The sequence below is a fragment of the Athene cunicularia genome (assembly GCF_003259725.1).
Source record: "Athene cunicularia isolate RWA chromosome 4 unlocalized genomic scaffold, athCun1 chr4_part3, whole genome shotgun sequence".
Classification (NCBI taxonomy): Eukaryota; Metazoa; Chordata; class Aves; order Strigiformes; family Strigidae; genus Athene; species Athene cunicularia.
This window is the reverse complement of record NW_020799100.1, coordinates 10,391,752-10,418,625: the sequence shown is the minus strand read 5'-3', so window position 1 is coordinate 10,418,625 and position 26,874 is coordinate 10,391,752. Positions and strand designations below refer to the sequence as shown.

The following is a 26,874-nucleotide window of genomic DNA, read 5'->3' as shown; positions in this document are numbered from 1 at the left end:
TGAGGAGCACTGGCTCTACGGGGGTAGGTACCACCGCCCCCGGCCGCGCAGCCAGGCCTCGCCCCGGCCCGGGGTGGGGGGCAACGCAAAGCACCCGGCCGTCCCCCAGCACCTCCACCGACCCCGCCTGACGGGCCTTCCCCGCGATGGGGGGATGGGAGGTCCCTATTTGCCCCCCGGGCGAGCCTCCCTCTGGGGCCAGGCGCTTCAGTTGCTCTGGTTTTGGGGTTTGGGGGGGCGTGTGTGGTTGTGTTATTGTCCTTTTAACAATAACGCCGTGTTGCAAAGAGGTTAACGTGATGCTTTGTTGCACTTTCAGTTTCCTAATCATCCTAATTTTATTAATCTCATTGATGCAGGTGAACCTCTGGGTTAAGAGGCAACTGGGGGGTGTGTGTGTGTGTGTCTACGAAAAAGTATAGGACTTTATTTAAACGTCTTCGTCCTCCGTAGACTTCCCATCATTCTTCCCTAGCATGTTAAAAGTCTTTATAAAGATCTTCATAGTTGACTGCAGTTACTTACATGATGTTTGCCTTTACTCCTGCTCGGAGTCCTGCTTTGGATATGTATTTTGAATGTGTAATACTGTGGTATGTTGCTGTGGTGTGAGACTTCACATCTGCAGATAGGTTTTGTTTGGGTTGGTTTTTTTTTAGTTGCTCCATTTCTAGTTGAACTCTGAAAAGAGAACATTTGGGTTATAGTGCTCTGGCACTACTAGGTGTTTCTGTAGCTGCAACACATTTTATGTTTAGATTTAGCATTTTTTCTTTCACTTGAATAATTTTTTATTATTGTATTTGCAGATGACACCACTGGTAAGCAAGAAGATGGACCAATTTCTGGGTGAGTCCAGAGGCTGTTTATTCATTATACTGCATATAATACATACTGCAAAGAAGATGAAGCTGTGTTAAGCATAGCTTCATGAATGCTTTAGGCCATCACTGTTGCCAGAAACAGCAGCTTCTTTTCCCATCCCATGGGGTCATCCCCAGCCACCACACTTGGACTGGCACAACATTTATGGATTTGGAAGGTGAACTGGATGAGGCAACTGATTTGACTTAAAACCAACTTTTAACCCCTTATTTCACCCTCCTCAATTAGTTTCAAATAAGATCTGTTTTCCACTTTAATTTCCTTGGAAAAAGGGTCAGCCTTTGTGCTGGCCTGGCATTGGTAAAACTGTGGCCTGTGCTTTAGCCTGGAAAAGCTAAAAACCTTGAACCTAGATTAAAATCTTGGCATGAGGAAATTACCTGAAATCTATGAAGCAGTGGTTTGGGTAAGACTTTCAGATAAAAACACTGGGGATAACTCAATGATCAGTTTTGCTTTCTGTGTATGGAAAGTATTGTCTGTCCTTGATCATAACTGCACTATATTTGTAGCAGCGTGTTTTGCACCAGAAGAGTTTTCTTTCAGCAGAAGTATTATCTATTTGCTGTTTTTAAATGTAACATGGTTTCCAGAAGACTTGATCTTCACTGGACTTAGCTGTGCTCAGCACCTTCAAAGGTTCAACTTATTATTTATTGTCCTTTAAAGTAATTGTGTATTCAGTATCTGGAAGTTCTGAGTTTGGTACGGATACTGTCCTACTTCTGTAGTAAGTATCCTGTGCTTAGGGAATATGAAAGCTTTTCAAAAACAAGTTTTAGGCAGAATTGGTAAATTGGTACCTAAAAACATCAAATGAGCTTTGAGAGAATAAACAACTTTTAGTTTAGATAGGTTTAAACAAGTTAGCAGTAAATTTCTGTTGTTCCTTGCTACTTTTATCTGAATGTAATTTTACTTTATAAGCAGAATTAAAAGTTTGAATTTCCAGCAGCTGTCTCCAATAACTGCAAGATGTGTGAAGGAAAAGTATTAGTGGTCATGCTAGCTCTCCTTTATTTTCCTCCTTTTTTTTAAATTTTCTTTGTTGCACAATGAGAGTCTTTCTAAATGAAGAGCTGTGGGGTGGTTTAAGAAAAATGACTCTTTGTTTGCTATATTGTCAAAGGCTGCAGCTCCAGGGATACATTACTGGCTTGTCTAGAGTACTTGTCTCTACCCATGAAGCAGAAATCAGTGTAGTTTGGGATGCAGTATCCGTTATCATTCCTTAGCCTAAAGGATGCATTAAATACCAGCAGTCTGTGCAGGATGCTGTTACATCGGCAGTGCACGGGGTTATGTTGGCATTCTGGAGAGATTAAATAGCTGCAACATTTTTTTGCATGCAGATGATGGCTGTGGACCTGTCAGATTGGTCATTCCTGGGAAGCAAACAGGTTAGGGAATGACTGTTACTTAGTAAATGTTTATTGAACTCCAATTCATAAATTTTAATGCACACCCACAGATACTTCATGTGACTTGAAGCTGAAGGTAATACTTGTCACTCTTCCTTAATTCAGTCATCTTGGATTCTTAAAATTCTGGGGTTGAGGTCAATGTTATGAGTTGCTTGGATCTGACAGACAAAAGGTTTCAGAGCCATCTGTGAGATTTTCTCCAGTGGTACCTCTTTTGATCCTTATATAATAGCCTATGTCTGCAGCTTTGAAATACTTTGAGAGGCTGATTTTCCCCTAGACATCTTGGCTGCTTTTTATAACTTGAAGTGTCTTCAGCTGTCACCTCAGGAACTTGGCAAAAATGGGACCTATGCTTCCTTGGTTAGCTGCTGAACCTTCATCCCTTCTTTTTGATCTTGGCTTGATTGTTGAATTTCTTTGTATATGGGACTTTTCTAAGATGGGAGCTTCAGTAACTGCTCAAATTGTTCTTGTTCGTTTGGTCTTTTTTTATGCTCAGTAATGCTTTCTGAGTTGTGTTAGTGTGATCTTTTGGCTTCCTTGTTTGGTGCCTCCTTTCCTGCTGCCTCTGAAATGGCTTTAATCTGACCAGTGTTTGGATTCTGTTAGGTGTTACGTACATTTCCTTTTAAAGAAAATCTTGTGTATGTTTATTATCCGACACCGGGTTTTAACTTAATAGCAATGTCTCCACAAAGTACTGGTGGAGAATTGAGTTGACTGGGCCTGGTCTCTTTTGAAAAGCCAGAATTATTTTGAAGTTCTACTAGGTTTTACCTATGACATTAGAGAAAAATCATCTCTGTTTGTATTTTAGTTTTGTAACACTTATCATACTCTTTTCTAGCATGTGTATACCAACTTGACTTTCTTGCTTGGCTAATGCAATAAACAATGTTAACATTTGTAGGAACTCTTTAATTGGAGATAAATCTGAACCTGCCTGTTGTTGCATTAGGACTAATTGGTAATGAATGAGAAGATTAGCTGGATAATTATCTGTCTTTTCTTCTTTGAATTTTAACTACTCGTTAATGTAAGCTATTTGTAGAAACACTAAAATCACTTTTTCCTTAATTTCTACGGGACAGATGCCCTTGCTGCTTACTAAATATATGTATAATTATTAGCATTCTTAAGGACAAGGTGAAATTTTGATTCTAATGGTCTTATTCCTATCAGTTGTGGTTGTGCTGGACCAAAGCTGAAAGCTACTACATCTGCCTCATATATTAGCTATTGAGTGGTGTTTGGCTGTTTGCTGGGCGCTCTCTGGAAGTGCTAAACTAGTTCTTTCCAGTGAAAGGAAAGCCAAGCAAGGATGATTAATTTTTTGTTGTATAGTTGAGCTAACTGCCAGCAGAATAAACACAGTACATGAATAAAGCCATTATATGAAAGTCACCTGGATGAATGCTTTAAAAATGTTTATAGGTGAACCTCTAGATTGGGTTTCTCCACTTTCTTTTATCTGTCACATTTACTAGACATGCAGAATCTTCTCATCCTTTGCAAGATGCTCCTCAGGAGAACCGGCCTGTCAGCAATGAAGACCGAGAGATGTCACAACACGTACGTGTTCTGCTGCAAATGGTAGACATAGTTATTTTTGTGCCTATCAATACTCATAGATAAAAAGATGTAAATGTAAAGATGCTGGTACTGCCTAATACATTACGTTTGTGTTGTAGGAGTGTACTGGTAGTCAATTCCCAATGCTGACTACAGCAACAGGCTTCTCTTCACAGCCTACTCTGGGTAGTGAACCCTCATCTAAGTACTGCTTATCCTTGCCCAAGAGACAGATGTGGGCCTTTGATGCTGCAGTCTGGCAGGAAAAGCAGAACACGATGTTACCTCCAGCTCAATGTTTAGCATGACTTCTCGAGGGTCAGTAATAGTTGGAAACACAGGGATAGAAAGCCCAAAGTGCTGGGAATCACTTTTGATTTGGGCTCAGACCTAGAATTCATTCTAGTGACTCAGGGTTGAAAGAGGAGGAGGAGGCAGTTTGCTTCTCCACACCCCTCTTCCTCTAGTCTTTTTTACAGGTTTGTTTTCTGCCACTGTGGTCTGTCAAGAGGGCTCACACACAGTTCTGACAAACCTGTGTGCGCTGGAAAAGGAATGAGGGTTAGGAACACCTTCCTCATGCTCTTTTGTAGTGGTGAGGTATTAATTCAGCTTGTGCGTCTTGCACAACTGCACTGCTGGATATCTGGAAGGCTTCCTTTGCTTTTGTGCCCCAGCAGTGGCGTGTCACTGGAGTTGAATTGGCAGCTGTAAAGTTAAGTGAGCTGTGGACTGATTCTGGCAAATAAGCCAAACTGAGCTCCTCAGCAGCTTCCTACTGCAGAAATCGTGGTGAGAGTATATTTGCTTCAAGGTTCCTAAATGAAGCTTCGTGAATGTATTTTCATGATTTTTATTTGTGATTGTATACTTTCACCATGGATCTGGTGAAGGAGATGTGTCAGTAAACCCTTGCTCTTTCAAAAAGTGTAGGGGAGAGGAACTGTGGGACATGATGAAAATCTTAGAACCAAGCTAAATCTTCCCCACTTTCAGAAATTTCATCTTGATTTTCTTGTAGGGTCACTTCTTCAAAGGACGTAACAGTTTCTTTGTGGGCACCTATCCATTTATGTTGAAGGCTGGGTGCTTCCATGGTTTTTGCCTCCAGAGACAGCTTTGTATATCCTTGGAGTGCGGTAGAAAGTTATGTCTTTATATCAGAACCATTCTGTCCAATAGGCTTCCATCATACAAGCTTTGTAAGATTTGGCTTACTGTCCCAGGGAATTTATCAGTTTTATGTATTAATGACCTCCTTTGTGCTTTCATTGTTGCTAGGCCCTTCCAAGTGGTGAAGATGATGAAGATGACAGTGATAGCGACAGTGATGACGATGATGTGAAAGTTACTATTGGCAACATTAAAACAGGAGCACCATCATACATGTATGTATTGCTGGTTAAGGTGTCAGTTTGTGATCTGAGGTAGCTCTGGCATGTTGTTTGGGATTGAAAGTGGGGATGAGAGCTGATCTGTCTTCTAGGAGACATGGGAGTAATGGCTAGAACCCTGAAATGGGATTAGAAGCTGATGGGCAGCTCTGTCCTGCAGTTGCTTGTTGAAGAATCTGTCTATAAAATAGGAATGATAATTCATGGGTCTGCTGTTGGAAAATTAACCAAATAATTACTGTGCTTCATCAGGCAAAATCAATGGTGGGAAGTTAAATTTAACTCATCATCTGTGAAAACTTCAAAAACCAAAATCTGAATTGATAAGAATTTACATAAACTGTGAATTTACTGATTTTTCAGCTGTCTGGGTTTTTTATTGATTTAGAAATGGTGAGGCTGGATTGGCAAACCAGGAAATTATGTCACTGACTTAAAATTCTACATAATTTGCATTGAATAAAAATAATAAAGCAGTGTTTTTGCTTGCTGCTAACAGCCTCTCTATAAAGTGAATGTCTTACATGTGCTTTGCAGCATATTCTAATTTTTCCACTTCATGGATAATTTCTTTCTTTTAGAGGTGGTTTCAGTGCATCACTCTGAATAGCAATGCTCCATCTGTTAACAGCTCACTAGATTGTGCAGACATCCTTTTCAAAATTTGCCTCTACATTTCTCTCTTCATTCTGTGATCTGTGTGCAGCTATTATTTCCATGTTCTTCAGTTCCATTTAACTACTAAGTATGTTTCTGGACAGAATGGTAACTACCACTCTCTGAAAGAACTTCTCCCTTCATGTTCAAGACAGTTCTCTTGTGTTCTCTTCTGTTGTTGGTCAGCAAGTATGTTTGCTGGGTTTCTGTAGGGTTAGAGGAACTTACATGGTGAAAGAATCTCATTTTTAAGGTGTTGAGACTTAGTACCAAAAATTGTAGCAAGGCATGAATAAACCCAAGTGAATTAAGTGTCTTCTAAAGGATGTCAGGGTTTGAATATATTTTGTGTGAAAATCTTCAACCAAGTAATTTGTTCAAATACCAACGTAGTGATTCTTTTCCATATATAGGGGAACTCCTATGAATCTAAACTTAAAAACGGGTAGAGGCTATGGAGCATCTGCTTCAGGTATTGCTGTTATTTTTATCCTTCACCTTTTGCAATATTTCACTTATCTGGCAGTGACAGTTGCAGCAGCTACAAATCTTGGTCTCAGTTTGGAAGGATATAAAATTAGTGCAGCTTTTTAAAGTAGGAATAATAAGTGTGTTTCCTAAAGATAAGCACTCCTAGGACAGTCTGAGGGTCCAGTGTGCAATGGAATGATTTAATTACCCATCACTGCATCAGCTGATTATTATTCTATTTAAACTAGAAAAAAAAATACATTGATTGTTACTTCTGTAGTGAAAAAAAAACAAACCAAAACAAAACAAATCCAAACCAAAACAGAATATTTCTAAACTATATTGTTGCACTGGAGCCAGTCTAATTGCCTAGAGAAGAACTTTAACTCTGTGGTCAGTATACTGAGCTACTTGCAGTGCAAGATACTGAGAGAAACAAACTGGCCTTGAGTATCCGCTGTGCATATTTCTGCAGATGAAATCTTCCGCACCATTCAGTTTAGTTTATACTGTATATTGAGACTTGGATTCTGTCCTTCTTCACATGTGAGACCATGCTTTCATAGACTTCATATGCCTCCTTCCATTAGTTTCATTCTGCAAATGACTTATCTTCTGATTGAGAAAATAAGAACAAATTACCCTTGAAGATTCTGTACCTGACAGATTTTTACTGTCTCCAGTTAGTACACGGTCCACTTAGACTGATACTGAAAGTTTCTTTTTATGAGAAAATGTGTGTATCTTGGGAGGGAAAAATAAGTATTTTGCCTGGGGAGAAAAATAAATGTTTTTCATTGGGGTAAATTTCTTGCATGCTCTAACAATTTACTGTGTTTCTCTGTAGTACAAGTCTGGGTTGAATTTGCTTCTCTGCTGTTCAACTGCAAGGGCTGTACACCCTGGCTGTTTATTTATAGAATGACTGAAATAATTTTTATTAAAAAATTGATTGTCGTTCCCTATGTGCTATAAAGTCAGATGAATTCACAGTAGTGCTTTATTTTTGACTGGAGTAATTCACTCAGCAAATTAGTGGATTAAAGACATCGCGTTAAAAGTAGTAACAGTTTCTCTTTCTCCAAAGCCAAGCTGCAGCCCAAAGGTATTGACTTAGATGCTGCAGGGAATATAAATGGATTGCCTGTTATTGAAGTGGATTTAGATTCATTTGAAGATAAGCCGTGGAGGAAACCAGGTGGGGCCTCACAGTTTCTTGTGGTAAATATTTTCTGCAGTTTTAGTTGTCTCTCTTTAATTTCACATTTAATTTCTGTCCATTTATTGCTGCCAGGGAACAGGGAAGTTGGGACAATATGTATTGCTCAGCCTCTGATGCCTGTCTAGACAATCAGTGACATTTAATGATTGATGAAGCCATGCTTCTACCTAAAAAGGGGTTGCATTTACTCTATTAACTTTCCTAAGGGGAACAACTTTTTTTTTAATGTTCTGTTTTATTAATTCCCTAGTTCCAGAAAATATTACACTGATATCAGTACAATAACATTTGTTTGCCTTAGAGTCAATTGAGTAGGATCAAGATTTGGCTGTTGATGATGTGTGGTCTCCTTTTCATGTGCAGCAGCTTGCTTATTCTGTCTCACCATGGCCAAGCTCAGTCACCCCCATGTACTCTTCTCATTTGGGTCCATGTTTCTGTGGGAAGGTACCCCTTGCAGAGGGCAGCGGTGGTGGGAGTTACCATGCGAACCCGTGTCACAATAGGAAAGCCATCTTCTTGTGCTGAACTCTCCTGCTGCAAACAATTGAATAAAAGGAAAGAAAACTCTGTCTGTTCTCACAAGAAAGCCTGGGATTTTTCTTTTAGAAAAGCTGCATTGCCTAATTCTTTGCTAGATTCTGCCCTTAGGTGTGTAACTGTGAGTGAGCAGTCCCCACTTATTTCTTCTGGACGATATTATCTAGACTGTGTCGAGACAAATAGTACTTTGCACAGCATGTTTTAAAATGTATATGGGCTCTTTTGTCTTCCTGATTAGTGTTGGGGAGATTTCTACGCTGAAGCGACTCTTGTGTGACAGCTGTAGGATGCTACAAATAAACTTCTGGTTTTCATTTGACTTTGATATGGAAGTAAATGAAGGAACCCAAGAGATCCAAATCTGCTGTGCTACACTTGTAAAACGTGCTATGATGGAAATGTTAACTGAAGCAAAAAATCCACTTGCCTCTTCTCAGAAATAATTCTTTTCCCCACCAGCACCTGTACTTTATTTATCTTTCAGAAATATTGCTGTGCAAAGTAAGTAGTGCTTTTATAAGGTGGTCTGTGGTGTGGTTTTGGTACCTCTTGCCAACCTGAAATGAAGGGCATCTGAGTACATAACAGTGCTGATAATTAAATTGATGTGTCATGGTATCAGACCAGCACTGAATCACTCTGTGATGAATAAGTACAGATGTAACAGAAAACTTAAGCCTTTCTTCTGCAGGGGATTTTCTGTTGATTGTGAAGTGAGAAAGTGGGCTAGGAAGAAAATAAGTTAGAAGGAAACAATGAAGTGAAGTTCAGAGATGAAGCATGGAAATTGTTGTGGTCATGCTGACATCCCTGGACCAAAATGAAGCCAGATAGCCTTAAAACAGTGTTGAAGTACATATAGAAGGAAGGTGTCGGGAGAGGCTCATAACCTGTGAGTTTATTTTAGAGGACAAGTAGCTTGTTACTCAACAGCCTTTCAGGTTTATATCCTTTTAATTGTTCACAAGTTGGTGTCTAAGTGAGTGAGAGGAAGAAGAAATATGGTGTGGAAGAACTGATAGAGGGCTGAAATATAGGCTGATAAAACAGATAATGTAGATGTCATGTTGCTGAGTCTGTGTTGGTGCAATCTGCATATTTGGGTGGTACAACAGGAAGGGCGACCTACCTAGAAGATAAACTTAAACCTTGTTGTATAGATCCAAGCTCAGCATGGTCAAAGTCCTTTGCTTAGCCCTTATGTATTGGCTCCTTGTTTTAGAATTGATCTGTCTAGGAATACCTTTGCGAGAGAGATGTTTGAGGGATGCCTCAGCAGGGCTCGGAGTTGCTTTGTAGTGCTTCCAGTTATGAGGTATGCCCTAAAGAGTTAGTTGCAGCTGTTTGTCCCTCTGCATCTACATTTTCTTGGCAAGCAGTTTGTGGCCACCTCTCTTACTCAGAAGTGCTCATGCTGAATTGACACTTTTCACAGAAGACTGTCAAGAAAGATAATCTTGGGAGGCTGTAGTTAGGATCATGACTGAACTGTAATTACTTGTGTGGTCTGAGATGTATCAATAAAAAACTTCCACTTTAGCCCTGTTTCACAAAATGGGTGAGTCCCAGAATCTCTTCTCGAAACAGCAAAGGTAGTGATGGTCAGGAGCGGAATGTGTTGGCTTAGCTCTGCCAAGAAAAATGGTCTGTGGCATCATGCCATTTTTGTGGTGGTAGCTGGAACTGTCATTCCTGTGCTCTCCCCAGGACTCGGCTCATTTGGACAATTGTAAGATACCACTCTGAAAAAATCCAGTTGGTGAATAAATGCTTGCAACCATCGCTTTTAATAGCCTGCATACGTGCTGTATTTTATGTCCCAAACTGTCCCACTGCTGTTCAGGCTGTAGTCCCCCTCCCACTGAAAGATGCAGCCATCTTCACTGTGGTACACAGCAACTTTCTGACAAAATGAAATGGAGAGTAAGCTGTGCTCTCTAGAAGATTTTTGTTTTCTTAACTCTTCATTTAAGCAGTTAAAGGACAATTTGAGAATGCAAGTCTGCTTGAATCCTGGTGTTAACTGCTACTCCCTTTGTCAGGTGCTGATCTTTCTGATTACTTTAATTATGGATTCAATGAAGAAACATGGAAAGCTTATTGTGAAAAGCAGCGACGGCTTCAGCTTGGGCTGGATCCTGCTCCTCCCATCAGCACTGAAAATAAGATCACGGTAGGGGACATTACTCCTGCATATGGCTACCATAAAACTGGGACTTGTTTTTGTAATCACATAGATGAGAGTATAAGAGCAGAAAGTACTTTAACTGTTCTGTGTTCCTTTCAGTGATGAGAAATACAATCTTTAAAGATTAGATTTCTTTACAAAAAATCTTTTCTCTATGGAGCAAACAGTTCCAGCTGCCTAGCAGGGCTGAGCCACTACAGTAGCAAGTGAATTTCCAGTTGACTGTGAGGCTGCCCAGCTATAGGGGGGTCTGGTTGGAAGATCCTGTGGATGTGAGAGGTGTAGAGAGGGGAGCTGGGCATCCAGGACTGTTTTGCTTGTTGCTGTTGACTGTTACAATTGTGTGGCTGCCTTTTGTGTTTGGAGACTGCTTTGACCATCAGAAGTCTACCAGATGGCCAACATCTGTTAATCAGAACTTCAGCCAAAGAGTCAATACAGCAAGTATTGTTACTTCCAATTTTGAGTTAAGGACTACATGAAAAAGGATGTGAGACTTCTGGACTTCTGACAGGAGAGAGTGGACAGCAGTTTACAGAAGTGTCTGTTGCCTTGACTGGAGAATAGGTTGTTTGTTTGCAAGAGCCCTGTGATTGTTTCTCAAGGGAGCTCTTTTCCTTTGCTGAGGGCTAATCTCTCTTGCTACATTCAGTTGAAAGTAAGGGCATCAAACCTGTGTGTTACATATTGCCTTCCATAGGTTCAGCAAGGAAGAACAGGAAATGCTGAAAAAGAAGTGGAAAACAACATAATCAAAACAGAATTCAAAACAGACTTCTTGGCTCTGGTGGGAGGACGCATGAAGGCTGGGCCACCTCCTAATAGGTAAGAGATGATGCAGACATAAAGCCTGGGTGCACGATGTTCTTCATAGGAGTAGCTGGGATCCACCTGGGCCACATCTGAATCTCCTCAAGCTTGAAACAGAAGAAGCTTTTAAACTTTATAGGAAGCCACTGTGGTCACTCATTAAAGATCGTCTTCAGCGGTGCCCTCCTGGGGGTTGTGCAACCCCTACCTACACATTTCTGTCTCTTGGCAATATTGTCAGTATAGTGCCACACAGAGAGGGAAACCTGTCTCGCAGCTGAAGGGACACATTTCTGGGAGTGAAAAAAACCAAGGCAAATACCTCAGCTTTCAGGGTTTATACTGCTGACTGCTTGTGCTTACTTGGCTTATTCTTACTCCCACGATGTTAATCTTTGCCTCCTTAAGTGGAAGTGGATTACATGTTTGGCAGCTGATAAGAGGAGCTATTGGTTTCTGAACCTGTATGCTACACTTCTCGATGTGTGCTGATTAGTTATTCTCTCCAATGAGAAAGAGGATCCGCAAGGCTGGACAAAGCAAAACAGTTGAGTCGTTTTGATTGGCAGCCACTGCTGGGAAAACTGCTTTGATTTATGAGGTTGATGAGTTTTTATCAAAAGCTTCAGAAAAACAAAGCTATGTGAAACCAGAAGAGCCAGACTTTTGGGATCTGGATGTTTCTATCACTTTATTCACATTACATCTTTTGCACACCTGTTTTGCAGAAATCAGTCTTGCATTCCAACTTTCCAATTTTTCTGGGAAACAAGTATGTGCTTCAGGTTTAAGCTTTAAAACTCTCGTTTGTCTGTTTACATATAAGCACTTTGGTAGCATTTCTGCCCCCCTTCATAGTGCATCAAATGCAATCAGGTTTGTTTCCATTTCTTAGCGTATCTCATGATGTTTTTGAAAATTTACACCACCGCAAGATAAGCTGATGCTATTGTAACTATACAGTATTTTTGTCCATTTTAACTTGCAGTCTGGTTTTGAAAATACTGACACAGAAGATTCTGTTCCTGTAGCAGAGCTTTTGGTCAGGACCAGAACAAGTATCTTCATACACTGTAGTAGCATCAGAACCATGGTCTTAGTAATGAGTTGTTTGGGTTTTTTTTCTTAAAGTGAGCAGACTTCAATGAGAGAACTGTGAACTTTCTCTCCAACTAGCAAGCATTTTTATAACCACTTTTTTCCTACTGAGAAAATTCTGCCATCTGACTTGGAAAATTGCTGACATTTTCCTGTCTTAACTTTAGAAAGGCATGTCTAAGGCCATACTTGCACAAATCAATTGTTGCATGAATATAGGATGAGGGATTCTTAAACTCACTTGTGAGCGCTTCTCTCTCTGACAAACCTTTACTTGTGACGTTACAACGAGCTCCTATAAAAATGTTCTCCCCCTAAGAGTGACCTGGGTATGGAGATAAAAGAACATGGAAAATTGTAGGTTCTGTGACTGATTTCCACTGGTGCATAGACAGCACGGTTTCTTGGCTACATTGATGTGTTGTGGTTTTTTTTTTTCAAGGATCTAGCCTTAACTTCATTGAAGGCAGTGGCAAAACTTTTGACTTTAATAGAAATAGAGTAGACCTCAGGGAGGTGAGCTAGAAAGTGTCTGAGAATCTGACCTGTAAATAGCTCAGTGTTATCAGCAACACTTGGAATATTGGACAGAAAGTAGGAAAAATCTGGGCTGATAACATTAAAGGCTTCTGATAAATATTCTCTCCTTTCTCTGAGCCTGATCTGGGAATCATTATTCAAATCTGGAGAGTGAGTAAAGGATTTCAGCTCTGAACCAGAGTGTGCAATCAGTGTTATTAACCTGTACATGGTGATTCTTTGGATCATGTTTCTGGGCAGAGAGACATAACTTACCTTTGCAAGAAGAGCTACAATTGCTCAAAAAATGAAAAAGGGCTTCTCATTCACCTCTTGTCCGATGTGAGTGCTGCCTCTAGAGATGTTTGCTGGTGGAAAAGAATGTACAAGAGAATTTGTCTAATAGTGGGAAAAACTGGTCCTTCTCATGTCTTTTTGCCTAAAAAGATGCATCTGCTTTGTACCAGGAAGCTGGGTGGGACAATTGATGTGATTGGTGGCCAGGCAGGCACAATTCGGAGAGTAGAAGGAAGACGACGTGATAAGCATGCCTCCGAGGAAAACCCAATCCAGGTAAATGTTTTGCAGTGTCTTGACAATTTTCTGATTTTATTGCACTTCTAGTGAACCCTGTGCAAATGTCAGTGAATTCGTGACCTCTCACGTCACTGCAAATCAGTAGCTAGTACATGAGCCCTGTTGAGGTGAGGCGTATGCATGTATCAGTCCCTTCTGCAGGTTGAATTAACTTCTGTTGTTAAAAGCTTTATCTTGCTAGGAGCTAGGGATCATCCTTTAAAGACTAGCCTCCCCACCTAAATGGTAAGGCCCCAGTTTCTTTTCTTATCAGCTCTCCTGCAGTATTCATTGGGGTGTGAGCTGGGAGGCTCTTACGTGGATTATTCCCTTCCCCTTCACTGTCGGGTTGGAAGCCCCAGTTCTGCAGGGGAGGACTCCTACTTGGGGCTTGTGTTTGTTTTTACTTTGAAGTAACATTTGGTCTAAGCATCATTAGATGCAGCCTACACTTCAGACTTAGGGTGGGCCTCTGTTACTGGATCTTGTCCTTTATAAGAAATAAAAGTCTGGCTTTAAAACTGGACACAGTTCTGACCTTGCATGTCCAGTGTGTGACCGTAATGTTCTGGTTGGCTTCTAGGTAGGAAGGTGCTACATGATGTGTAGTGTTTGAAGACCATCTGCCAAGAACTTCTCTTAACTGCTTTTCTCTTACCAACCACTCCTAACTCACAAAAAAAACCCAACCAAACCAAATATGAAACCTTTCCCCTGTCTAGACATAATTCCTGGTTTTGTTTTTACATGTGTGTTTGTGGTCTGTTTATTTTTTTTAGTGGTCAGTTTTCCAAATTTTGCCAACAATGGTCCAAAAAAGAGTTTGCCTGAGAGAAAGAATTTGCTGGGAAATAGTTGTAGTTCCTCCCACTTACAGGCATTGATATCTGTATTTCCAGGTCATTCTGGTATCTCTGTATTGATCATTCCTTCAGCAATAGTGGGTAGGTGACCTGCTCTTGTCTGACAAATGTGAATCCAGTCTTCCTTCGACCTACATGAGCATAATCTAGAGCAGAATTTGGCCTCTTGCTGCCTTCAGGAAAGATAAATTGAGTTTAAGAAAAAAGCACTACTGTGTCACCCTCAAATATGGCAGTTTTTAATCTGAAGCTTCCAACAGTGGCAGTTCCTGTAAATAGAAGTTGTTCATAACACTGAAATGTCAACTGTCCTGCACAGTTGTGAATACAGCTAGAATCTAGACTCGCTGCTGTTTTGCATAAGGGAAGATACCTTGCTAAGCATATTGAGTGCTTTGATCACCCTTCCTTCCTCCTCAGAAGAGGTTGCCCCCCAGTATAGCACAGCTCGGTCTTTCCAGGTATCACAGTGCCACTTTTGGTGCTATGCCTACTTTATGCCAACACAGTGAGGTCCCAGCTGCAGGAGCAGAGATTAAAATGCTCTCTTCTCATTCCTCTGCCTTCTAAGGTCCTTGGAGACCATGGAAGTAAGCCACAACCCCCACAGCAGCCCCAGCAGCCATCACAGCCCCAACAGCCACCTCAGCAACAGCCGTTTGCACCACCAGCAGGCCCACCGCCTCCCCCGCTCGCTGGGCCACCTCCACCACACTTCCTCCACCCTCCTCCACCCGTTACTTCTGTTCCACCTCCCCTGCATCCTCCAGGTAGGTGTTCATACAGCAGTACGTGGAAGCCTGAGGCTGCAAGTTAGAACATCCTGGGTTTGAAGCAAATCAGAGGTTTAATTGTTAAATGCTATGGGACAGTTGAGCAATCAAGTACCAGGTCCTTAGACCTGGCCAATCTTTGTTCAGTGTCTCCATCAGCGTACTTAACATTTGTCCTTGAATACCTAAAAAATGGCAGCTGTTCCTTGCGAACAAACTCTAGGGTTTGTTTCCTTGAGAGCACCTTTGGGTGCTACCAAGCCATTAGCTTTATTGATAAATGTGAAGAAATGGGTTCCTGTTTGTGTGAAGGATGTTAAGAATTATAAGAATGGCTATCCTGTGTCAGATCATCAGGCTGTTTAGTTCAGGATCCTATCTGGCTGTGACCAATTCCAGACATTTCAACGGTGATGCTGGAACTGGCAATTCTGCAACAGCAGCTCTAACAAACAGCTTTCCTCCTAATCCAGGTCAGTTCTTGGTTGGTTTATGCCTTGAGATACCAAGATTTGTATCTTTCTGTATTTGTTTCTATGCGTTTTATTGTACCAGCTGTCACTGCCGGATGATTCTTACTGCTACAAGAGTCTAATGTCCAGTGCAGACACTGGAACAGTGCTTCATTTTAAAAGCAAAATATAAATAATATAAATGAGGTCTTTACTACTGGTTTCTAGCCCATTGGGTGTGGTCGGTCCTCACCACTGGCAAATTCGTGTGCTCTTACCAATAACCAGATAGGTTTGTACTGTGCTAAGAGCACTTGACACTTGAGAAGACACTGTCGAGATAAGTCCTGTGTCTGCAGGAGTGCCCTTTGCCCCTGCAGTTACAGAGTGAGTCCTTAAGCCTATTGAGATAGCATAGGTAAAATTTCTAACTTTTGTATACTTTGTTGTCCCGAGCACCGTAGTACAGAACAGTTTCACTGTCTCTTCTGTGCATGTAATAACTCGGTTTCCAGTTTCTTAATGCATCTGCAATGTGGATACCAGGAGTACTCTTTCTGGGTACCAGGAAAAATAGAGCAATACTAGTGGAGAGAACAATGAACTTTGCAACTGAAAAGGCCAAATAAGCATACTCATGCAGCATTTTCCAGGGGACAGTTGCTTTTCTGTTGACCCTTTTCAGTGCAAGTTTACAAACATACTGGCCACTGCCTAAGACACATTTTCCCATGCTCAGTTCCTATGGAATCTGTGCATCTTCTGATCCAGTTTGAGTCATATCTGTGCCCCTGTTGCTTCTGCCTTAAACAGTGCATTGAGGTTGAAGGGAAGGTTGTACTCAGGCTTTCCTTGTGAAACCAGCAGCAGGACTTCTGAGGAGTCACTAGGAGCATGTTGTGCAGTAACTCTTATATTTTGCACTGGCTCCACATTCAGAAGATACAGAACAAAAAATACAGTAAAATCTTTTAATCTGAGGAGGATTATAACTGCAGTACTCACTGGTGGACCATGGTAGCTTTTCCTACTGCCTTTCATTAAAATGATTGGCAAAATCAAGATAAATTGTTCATTCTTTCTTTTGGTTATCAACCAGGTTGTCAGATTTCAATATGCAGTTGTGATTGAATTAAAAAAAAAAAACCAAAACCACAACAACCAAACAACAAACAGTAACAAGCAAGCAAAAGAACACACTGACATCTGCAGCAGTTTCTCCTCTCCAGCTTCTTCAGTTGTTCTGAAGGCCAAATCAGTTGTGTGTTAACACTTGGAAAAAGGAATTCTCCAGTGAAGAGAGCAGCAACATTTAAAATTATAAAGAGATCATCATTTGGGAAAATAATATAGTTTGTAGGCTAGTTACTGCTTAGCAGCACCATTTTTTCTACTGGTCTGTTTGCTCAAATATGTGAAAATTATTCAAGGTGTGCTTTTAGGTTTATCTTGAGGTACAGAGATGAGGTGTTTTACTTGTCCTCACTTGTTTTGCTTGCTTGTTTATTTCCATAGGTCTACCGCCACCCGGTCCTATTCCAGGTAGGTGTTAACTTGCTCTTAATAACAGCAGTGATTCTGAACACACCAATGGCCCTGTCTGAGCATTAATTAGGATGATGCCAAGACTCATTTTAAAGAACAATTAATTTAATGCTAATAAACTCCAATGCAGCCTTGAACTCCAGCTGCTTATCATATTCTGGACCTAAATAATAATCTGTAAGGCTTCTTAATACTCTCTTGTTTTTTCTGAAGACCAATCTAGAAAGTGAAATGGAGAACTTCAGATGGCAAAAGCCACTTAGATTTGAAATGGTTTAGTTCTTGTTATGGCATTTGCACAGCAAAAGTCTGACACATTGCTGCGTTGTATAGGAATTTGGAGTTTGAAACTGAGCAGAACAAATGCAATTTCCATCAGAAGCCTCTGCTCCCCGGTGTGTAGAAGAGATGGTGAATACTAATAAAAAAATGTAACAACTAACCTTGTGCTTAAGTTAAGAACCCCACTAATTCAGAGCTACTATAAAACTAAGTTTCCTCTAGTTGTAATGTTTGGGTTTTTTTCTACTGGAAAAACAAATTTAGCTGTTTGTCCATTCGAAGTGATAGTTCTGAGGGGATGCCATACATCTGAAAATCCAAGGCTGATGGTGACTGGGTGTATGCAGTCAGGCTGTTCCCTCTGTATTACATTTGATTCATGTACTTGGAAAAGGTCTGCACCCAAAGGACTTTGGACTTGATGTGCTTGTCCTCACTATGTGTCAGACATGTTGGACTTGATTGGCAGCTTTTGTGTCCGTGCTTTTGTACTCATGCTCTGCCCTGGGCTTCCCAAGTGGAAATATGGAAAACTACACTAACTGGGTTGTCCCTCGTACTGAGAAAATTCCTGTATTTGTAAAATGTCAATTTTCTTACTCATTTCAATGTACATTAATACTACAGAGCTGGTTTTCATTGTTGTACTAGAAGGAACCTGCTCATAATAAGCTTGGATTTAAAAGAACTATATTGTAGTGAAACTGGATGCAAATTGGTCTTGACTGTAGACATTGCAGCACCCAGTTGCTAGTCAAGTGCATTTAGATTAAAGTTGTTTGGGAAGGGTGAGGTCTCTGAAATGGCCAGGCTGTGGCAAAGAACTTCCACTTCAGGTAACTGGATTGGAAAGGGAGAATACCTGCTAATTATGGTGGTGATGATGATGATCCACCACCACTAGAGTTAGTTCCTTGTAACAGTAGTACTTTGAAGTACTTGCACTTGGTGAGCATGTGTGATTGAAATGCTCTAGGCATTGCATTTTGTTGGAAGATCTTAACAAAAGGAGGGGGGGGAGGGAAGCATCTGAAAGCGAAATGTGCCCCCCATCTTGTTTGCAGCATAGATCTCTGCTAAGTTAGGTGGAGACTTCAGGCTACCTCTTTTTACAGGGAGATGCTTCTAGGGAGAGTTCTCCTGACCCATTTTAGGTGTTCACAGTAAAAGGCGATGAATTGTCCCATAGTTTCATTGACTATGTTGGCTCAGTCTCCATTGACTTGAAAAGGAACCTGGAGCTGCTAGCTTCAATGTAAATGACAGCAGTTAGTCAGATGACTCCGAGCCTTTGTACAAGTACAGTTTGCTCTCTTCTTTGTTTAATAATAAACAGAGGACTTTTTATGCAAAGTCAACCCAATGGGTGGTTAGTCTGTTCTTGTTGGCATTAGTAATTGCCTATAGAAATAATAGTTTCCTGTAGCTGTGGAGACAAGTTTGAGAAGTTCCCTTAAGAGCAGTCAGCACGTCCCTCTCGATTTCAAATTGATTAAGGTTGAAGACTTTGGCTTTCAAGCTTATGTCACTTTTAGAAGTGGCCTTCATAAACTTATGCTTAATTCTGCCTTCTTGAAGATACTGCCTTGTGATTTTTTGTATAATAACTCTTTATGTGTTTGACATTGGGCCCATTTTAAAGTGTCAGACCTTTCAGACAACTCTCTGCATCGTTGGTGCTATGTCTTTTCATGATTTTTACATGTATATGTGCTCAGAAAATTGACTTTCTTCAAAAACAAACAAAACCAGGTAAATTCTGTTACGTACTTTGTAAGAGACAAAGTTCCTCATTTTAATTAATGTAGCAATAAAACCTTTGCTGTAGTTGCAATGTGTCTGTGTCCCAAGAACCGGGCTTTCTTTGTCTTCCACATAATGGTAAGGGTTAACGTTTACTACTTAATAAATTTTGCATTTAAAATGAATAAGCCAAGATAGAAGGTAGTTCTTCCTTTATTTTTCTTCCTATACCCCTACAGAACTAACACTGCTGTAGGGCTTTGGTAGGAGATACAACCCTGAAGGAAAATTATTCCATTTCAAAGAGGGCCTTGTTTGGAGTAAAAAGGTGCTTTAAGTGCGTTTAAATGTAAAGAGCAATGAAGTCTTGTTCCCTCATGGCAAACTGTGAGATCTTTGTGATGACTTGCGCTTCTGTCTCTAGGGTTGTTCCCGCCTCCTCTGGCACCACCACCAGCGCTCCTCATTCCAACCTTGGATGGGTAAGACCACACCTGGCCTGAGCCGTTGGTACAGCTCCTCTGTAGGGAGTGGGGGAGGAGAATAGGTCTAAAATTAATGACAGTAGTTCTTAGTCTAGTCTTGGATCGGGGTGAGGGGTGAGAGCAGCGTCTGTAGGGAATGGCTGGATAGTTGCGCTCAGAGCGTTGCAGTCAACAGCTCGATGTTCAAGTGCCATTCCTCAGGGGCTGGTGTTAGGACCAGTGCTGTTTAACATCTTTGTTGGTGACACGGACAGTGGGGTCGAGGCACCCTCAGCAAGTTCATGACTACACCAAGCTGTGTGGTGCGGTCACACGCTAGAGGGAAGGGATCGGCCATCCACAGGGACCTGGACAGGCTGGAAAGGCGGGACCGTGCAAACCTTTTGGAGTTCAACAAGCCCAAGGGCAAGGTCCTGCCCATGGGTCGGGGCAATCCCAAGCACAGATCCAGGCTGGGCAAGGAGTGGATTGAGAGCAGCGCTGTGGAGAAGGACTTGGGGGTATTGGTGGATGGAAAACTGACTGTGAGCCAGCAGTGTGCGCTCACAGCCCAGAAAGCCAACCGTGTCCTGGGCTGCATCCAGAGCAGTGTGGCCAGCAGGGCAAGGAAGGGGATTCTCTCCCTCTGCTCTTGTGAGACCCCCCCTGCAGTGCTGTGTCCAGCTCTGGGGCCCCCAACATCAGAAGTACATGGACCTGATCAAGCAGATCCAGAGGAAGCCACAGAGATGATCAGGGGCTGGATCACCTCCCTTCTATGGACAGGCTGAGAGAGTTAGGGTTGTTCAGAAGAGAAGGCTCCAGGGAGACCTTATAGTGGCCTTCCAGTACTTAAAGGGGGCCTACAGGAAAGATGGGACACTCTATCAGGGAGTGTAGGGATAGGATGAGAGGTAATAGTTTACACTGACAGAGGGCAGATTTAGATTAGATATAAGGAAGAAATCCTTCCCTGTGAGGGTGGTGAGGCCCTGGCACAGGTTGCCCAGAGAAGCTGTGGCTGCCCCCTCCCTGGCAGTGTCCAAGGCCAGGTTGGACGGGGCTTGGAGCAACCTGGGCTAGTGGAAGGTGTCCCTGCCCATGTCAGGGGGGTGGAACTAGGTGATCTTTATGGTTCCTTCCATCCCAAACCATTCTGTGAATCCCTTGTGCGTTTATTATGATGTGTCATTCATGACACAGGAAGAAGTCAATAGAATCTAGGCATGTGCTTTGGTCTAGTTCAAAGTAGCTGATAGAATGTTACATTACTCCAAATATTTTCTGTAAAGGTTGTCCAGGTACTTTGTATTGCCCAGGTAGCCTGCCTGATATACCGAAAGGAGGGATAAAGCAGGACAAGCACTTTAGTTACAGCTGTCTCAGAAGCTGTGGCAAAGCAACTTCAGCTTTATGCATTTCTGATAGGTTGCAGTGTAAAGTGAAGGAGATCCACTGAAATGACGGTTTCCCATGAGGATGTTGTACATACCTTCAGAAAAAAATCGGGTAAACTTGCAGCACAGACATACCTGCAAGGGGTCACTGATGTTAGTAACTTGCATCCTTTTCTCTCTCTCCAAAGCCAACCAGCCAGCTACAATAACAGGCAGCCTCCTCCATTTGGTTACAACTCTGCAGGTGAGCACTGAGGATAACAAACTGTCAAACTGCTTATATCTGTTCTCAGGTATTTGGTAGTTTAGGCTTTTCTTAAGCTGATGGACATCATGCTTGAATTAACTTTATGGTCTTGCTTGTGCCGCAAACCATCCCAGTCACTAGACACATGTGCTGAGTTTGACTACACCATAAGGTGTTTGGAAAACGGAATGTTTTGCAGCAGTGGTGAATGCAATTTTGTAGTGGCATGCTAAGCCTCAGATCACTGTTTTCAATGCAGGTTCCCAGCAACAGAGGAGCTTCCCCGTGTGCCTCAGCAACACGCTCTTGTGCTTGTTGGCACACACACTTGCTCACACTCTTCCCCCACTTTCAGCTTTGCATCTCCTCCCTGAGCTCTCCAATGCCCTCCTCTCCAACTTTATCATCTTCTTTGCCTACAGGCATATGCAGACATCTGTCTCTTTGTTTTGTAACAGAAGAGGCAGTGCCAGAAATTCGGTGGATTTCCTTCCCTGTTGCAGCCCTGCCAGCAATGCCCATGATCACTCTCATTTCCTTAGTGACCAGCACTTGGATTGGCACCTCCTGGCTGTGCTGAGCTGGGTCACAGGCGGCACCACACTGTCACCTCTGCAGGAGATGGTTGGAAGAGTGGGCAGTGTGAGGCCTTGCCAAGAAACGGGAGCCTGAAGCACTGTTGTATGTGCAGTTTTTCAGCAGCTGGTTCTGCTTTGGGGTATGACCTCACTGGTCCAGCTGAGCAGGCCCCAGCAGGCCAGTGTCTGGATGGGGAAGCACTGGTAGCTCATCAGGTGGCATCCTTCATTACTGGCTGGTGCCTCTGGCCCTCCCCAGGTGCCACCTCTTAGGTGAGAAGGTACCTGGTGACAAGTGAGACCTTGTAAGTGTGAGCCTAGGGCTGACTAAGCTCAGCTGGCCCAGCAGCAGGAGAGGGTGTCTCAGCATCGCAGGCACCTTGGCCTTCTAAGTCAGGATGTCTGGGAGGGGTGGATTGAAACTTTTCTCAGTGGAGACCTTGTAGCCTGCCCTGTATATAGCAGGTCCTACAGAGAGCAGGAGTTGGGGGAATGCATAGTCCACGCAGTAATGTGTTGTGTAAGGGGCTGCAGAGATTTTTCAGCAACATCTGTAAATACCTGGTCTTGCATGCGTCTTCCTCAGGGAAAAGGTGTTCACATGTTCTTGGCAAACTCCTGAAAGTAAAAAGAGAGTGGGGCCAGGCTGAAGCTGGGCCCTTGTGGTCTCCTTGGATTCAGCTGTATCTCCAGAGGGTGTCTTTGGAAAGGGAGGGACAGAGAGGCTGCTGTTAATGCTTCAGATGTACAAGGATTCTGCTCTCTCACTGCAGATTCAGGTTTCATCAGCTACCCACCCATCTCCACATCCCACACACCCTGGGTGACGACAGTGGACAAAGGCACAAGCAGTTCCAGCAGCAGCCATTGGGAATACTCCGGCTCGAGACGTGAGAGGGAGCGTGAGCGGGAACGGGAGAGGGAGAGGGAGAGGGACAGAGACCGCACTCCTACCACTAGCGAATACAACAAGTGAGTGCTTCCCAATACGAAGCTCTGGCCTTGCTCTGGAGCACAAGAAGGTCAGGGTCTGGGATTACAGATTTATACCAGTTTTGTAATTTTCTGAAATGTCTGGGAAAGAGATACTTTGGATCAATCACTAGAGGACAGACTAGGAGCCAATGTCATTGGCTGATTTCCTGTGTCTGTGTTTTGTTTAAATCCAGCAGAACCAGTTAGGCTTGCTCTCCCACCTGTAATGTGAGGCCAGTAGATGACATAGCCCCTCTTTCTTTACTAGATATTTCACATTTCTGTGTGAAACACTGGCCATAGAAGCTGCTGCTTCTTGTTTTCTAAATGTAACTGTTAGATCAAAGGAAAAACCACCCATGCTTTACTCAGTTCTCCTGTAGAGGCTTTCAGGGCCAAGGAGTGCTGTTCACCAGGAGTCAACCATGAAATGTTAATCCTTAACCAGGTGTTTCTACAAGCAGCACGGGAGACAACCACCCACCTTGGTGAGAGCTGATGTGATCTCTGGCAAGGCAGTACTGGGAGTACTTGGGGAAAGGAGACTTTCAGCCTCCCAGTGCTGGTCTGGAGAGCTAAAATGAAGGCTAGGCTGCAAAGCCTCTTTCTACACTCATCACTTTTTTGTTCTGTCACAGGCAGTGTCAGTGTTTTGCAAGCTTCAGGCTCAGAAATAGCAATAGTAATTCAGAACATGATCAGAATGTGCATTTCTGGCAGAGAGGTGCTGCCTGCCAGGGAACTTCATGGCCCAGGGGGTGAGCAAGTAGGGCAACACTTTTTTTTCCCCCTCTTCTTTTCCCGTTACAAGCTTGTGGGCACTGTGGGTGCAAAGAGGAGGAATGGAACAGACACAAATGTGCTACAGTTTGAAGAGCTCAGACTCCCACACTTCTTGAGCAGGTTCATGCCACAACTAAGTCCTGTGATCAGCACTCCTGAGCACATTGTTAGCATTTCTGGGTGCTTTTGAGCATGCTGACCTCTAAGATCATGTTTGCCAAAGCAGGACAGGTTAACCGTGTGCAGTGGAGTCCTTTGGAGCACTCCCAGGTGATTGATACTGGACATTTATTTCTCTAGCTTATTTCTGTGAGTGTTAGCATAATATTTCAAACCTCCTTTCACTCACAGCCTGAATATTGTTTCCCACAGTGGGATTTGTCAACCCTCTAGATTTTGGCTTTTAGAATTTGCATGAGAACTATGAGATGTAGAAGGAAGGGGAGTATGGGATGTATCTCAATTTGGGGTACATCATGCACACTCCTATACGTGGATTGAATGAGGTGCCTTGAGCAGGTGGATAGGTACAGGCAGAAAGACCACATCAGTTATACTCACAATTTGCATTTTTTAACTCACAGGGAATAAAATAGTCCCTTAGTCTAACTCACAAAAGAATTACAGGTTATCTGGGTCAATAGTGTTGTGAGGTAAAATCCAGCACCATGGGAAGCAGAATGGTTAGAGGAGCATGTTTCTGGTTTTTTTGAACAGGGTAGCTAAATGTCTTGGACATATTCCAGAAGGATTGTGAGGGCAAAAGCCGTGAGATGTTGGCTGCGTGCCTGCTGCTAAGGTACTCCCTTGGCAAATCTAGAGAAAAAATTTTGTAAATCCTTTGCCTTGAGAGGCCAGAAGAAAGCCATGATACTCAACTGTTTGGGCTTATGAGCTAGGCAATAAGCAAAGGGAGAAAGTTATTTCACTGTGGTTAGAAACTGGGATTGGGTTGCAGCTTGGGTTCAGTAATCAGCAGCAGCTTATTGTTACAGGTTTTTTTCAGAAGCATCACAACAAATACCTCAGCCTGTTGGTAGAGTAAGAGGTGACAGATTTTGTTGGTGAGGATGGGATTCTACAGTCCTGTAAACATGGCTCCTGACTTTCAAGTCCATGGGTGGTGTGTTCCTCTGCCTCACTTCTTCTTTCATTTCTTAAGTGATGATGAACGATACCGCTACTACAGCCGAGAGCGCAGCTATGACTTTGAGCGTGACTACCGCCGGAGTCGAGATCGCAGCAGGGAGCGAGAAGATCGTCACCGAGAGCGCAGGCACAGAGACAAAGAGGAGAGCAGCAAGCATAAGTCTTCAAGACGGTAAGAACTGGCTGAGGTTGAACTGGGCTGTTGATGGGAACACACCTTAGCAGCAGATAAGAAGTCTGATGCTCTCAGAGTGACCTGTCACCCTGGGTCATGCTGGCTTCCTGTGACCTGCCAACATCCTGAGACATGATGCCCAGGCAAGAGGAAGCAGTCTCGCACATGTACCTGGGCAGGAGGCAGAGCTGTCTGTAACAGGGAGAGGAGACCTTGGTGCTTGTACCTTCTCAGTAAGGCAGCTGGCAGGATGTCGAATCACTGCCAACAAAATGGCGGCACTGGTTGACAAAGGAGAGGTTAACCTGGGCTAAACATCACATCTGAACAGCATAGCTCCCACTGTTAGAAAGGACACACAAAGTAAATTCAAAGCCATAACAGAAGTGTCAGCTTTCAGTAGTTCGTGTTCTCATGCAGAAGAGAAGAGCTTGCTTCAGCCTGGAATTGGAAATTACCTCTTGGAGCAGGAGGCTGAGCACTGTATGGTCAGGGCTCTGCACCCCGTGCTTCTGATAGTGAGCTCAGTGATGATCTGGACAAAGGTGAAACACTTTTGGAGCAGAGCGGGATGTCTTAAAATCCCAGCTTTTCTGGAAAAAATGTATTTCCTACAGATGATCTTCCTGTGAGAACATTCTTCTAGCAAAGTCTGGTCTCTGGTGTGAGGCAATGCTCTGTTGGTGTGTCAGCTCACATCCTGGTAGTGACTTGAGCAGACTTGCTCTTTATTTTTTGTGCTTCAACTTCCTTCTTTTAGATGAAATTAATATCAGCTCTGTTGGTAATTACCCTTATTTTGAAATTTGTATCAGAAAAACTCTTACATAGTGACTGGAGGCAAAAGGCTGTTCTTATCCTTAAGGAGATGAATAAGTTTTCAAGGAAGGACTGACTGCTAAAGGCTTGGAAAGGACTGTAATCAAAATTGGATACAAAGCAAATTGAAGCTGAGCTGATACTAGACTAATGAGCCAAGAGCTTTAAGGGTTATTTCTCAGCTTCCTCTGCTCAGAGTTGAAATCTAGTGTGAGATACCTGACTGCCTGAACAGGATGGAATTCACCACATCAGTGTCAGAATCTGCTTGAGATCTCAATTTACAGAACAGGGCTGTAGCATGAGCTGGGAATGAGGGGACTTCTCCTCAGCTCCTCAAACCACACACAGATGCTCTGTCTTGCTCAAAGTGGTAGGATGGGGAGTGTTTGTTACCTAAGGCAAATGGAGGAATATTTTATTTAAGGGCATTTCAAGTGCATATCAGGGTCCCTGCTTGAGGCACTTTGAGATTTGAGCCTGTTTAAGGCATTTGCAGGAAGATGAAAGGGTTTTGTTGTAGTTTTCAGTTTACTGCAAATTGACCAGTCTGAAGGAAATTGCTGATGCTTGTTTAAATATTAAAGGACAGTCACATTGTTCAAGCATAAACCACTGTCATGTTGCTCTCCACAAGGTGGCTGAAGATGTGTTGAGGAGAGGCAGGAGCCTTTTTTAATCTTTGTTTTACCCCATTTTAATGACTATGAAACCATTTATTAAACAAGTCAGAAAATTACCTGAAGCTGGGAGCTTTTCAGCCAGGGCTTCAGTGGTTCAGCCAGTTAGGTGTCTCTGCTGCTAGACTGGTATTCAAGCCATGGTAAGAATTTGTCTCTACACCTGACTCTCCCCACTTGTGGGGCTATGTGTCTGTACTGTGTAGCCATACATCTTCCTGTGACAAATTTATCTGCTTTTTCCTGTACTCTGTGCTCTGTTTTAATTCTGCCACCTTCACACCAAGATCAGCTCTGGAGAGCTCACTTGGTTTTCAACCTGTGAGGAGAAATAATTGCATGTTTGAGAAGCAGCAGAAACTCTCCTCCCAGGAGGGGCTAAGAACCAGAGTGGGCAAAACCAGAGCTCCCAACTTCCCACTTTCCCTGATGGAGACAGAGGCTGATCTTGGGACGTGGGGGTTGTCAGGCACGTGGTGCAGCTGGCTGTGGTCAGCAGCGCTGGGCTCGGAGCCATGCACAACTTAGTCAGAGTTACTTCTGGCTGGGATTTCTCCCACATCACAGACAACCTGTATGAATGTCCA

At 42.8% G+C, this 26,874-nt stretch overlaps 1 protein-coding gene across 1 annotated transcript in view; it reads left to right on the top strand.

Annotated features, from left to right (window-relative positions):
- The window catches only part of LOC113480156 (pre-mRNA 3'-end-processing factor FIP1-like), a 30,714-nt gene that overhangs the window by 1,216 nt on the left and 2,624 nt on the right, over nucleotides 1-26,874 (top strand). The window contains exons 2-16 of the mRNA XM_026848776.1: nucleotides 5-23; nucleotides 810-849; nucleotides 3,800-3,884; nucleotides 5,166-5,272; nucleotides 6,349-6,407; nucleotides 7,494-7,604; nucleotides 10,214-10,344; nucleotides 11,060-11,184; nucleotides 13,254-13,359; nucleotides 14,797-14,995; nucleotides 16,966-16,992; nucleotides 19,445-19,502; nucleotides 21,070-21,125; nucleotides 22,480-22,678; nucleotides 24,627-24,785. Coding sequence (XP_026704577.1) covers nucleotides 5-23; nucleotides 810-849; nucleotides 3,800-3,884; nucleotides 5,166-5,272; nucleotides 6,349-6,407; nucleotides 7,494-7,604; nucleotides 10,214-10,344; nucleotides 11,060-11,184; nucleotides 13,254-13,359; nucleotides 14,797-14,995; nucleotides 16,966-16,992; nucleotides 19,445-19,502; nucleotides 21,070-21,125; nucleotides 22,480-22,678; nucleotides 24,627-24,785 — 1,481 coding nt within the window. The remainder of the gene's footprint in view (nucleotides 1-4; nucleotides 24-809; nucleotides 850-3,799; nucleotides 3,885-5,165; nucleotides 5,273-6,348; nucleotides 6,408-7,493; nucleotides 7,605-10,213; nucleotides 10,345-11,059; nucleotides 11,185-13,253; nucleotides 13,360-14,796; nucleotides 14,996-16,965; nucleotides 16,993-19,444; nucleotides 19,503-21,069; nucleotides 21,126-22,479; nucleotides 22,679-24,626; nucleotides 24,786-26,874) is intronic.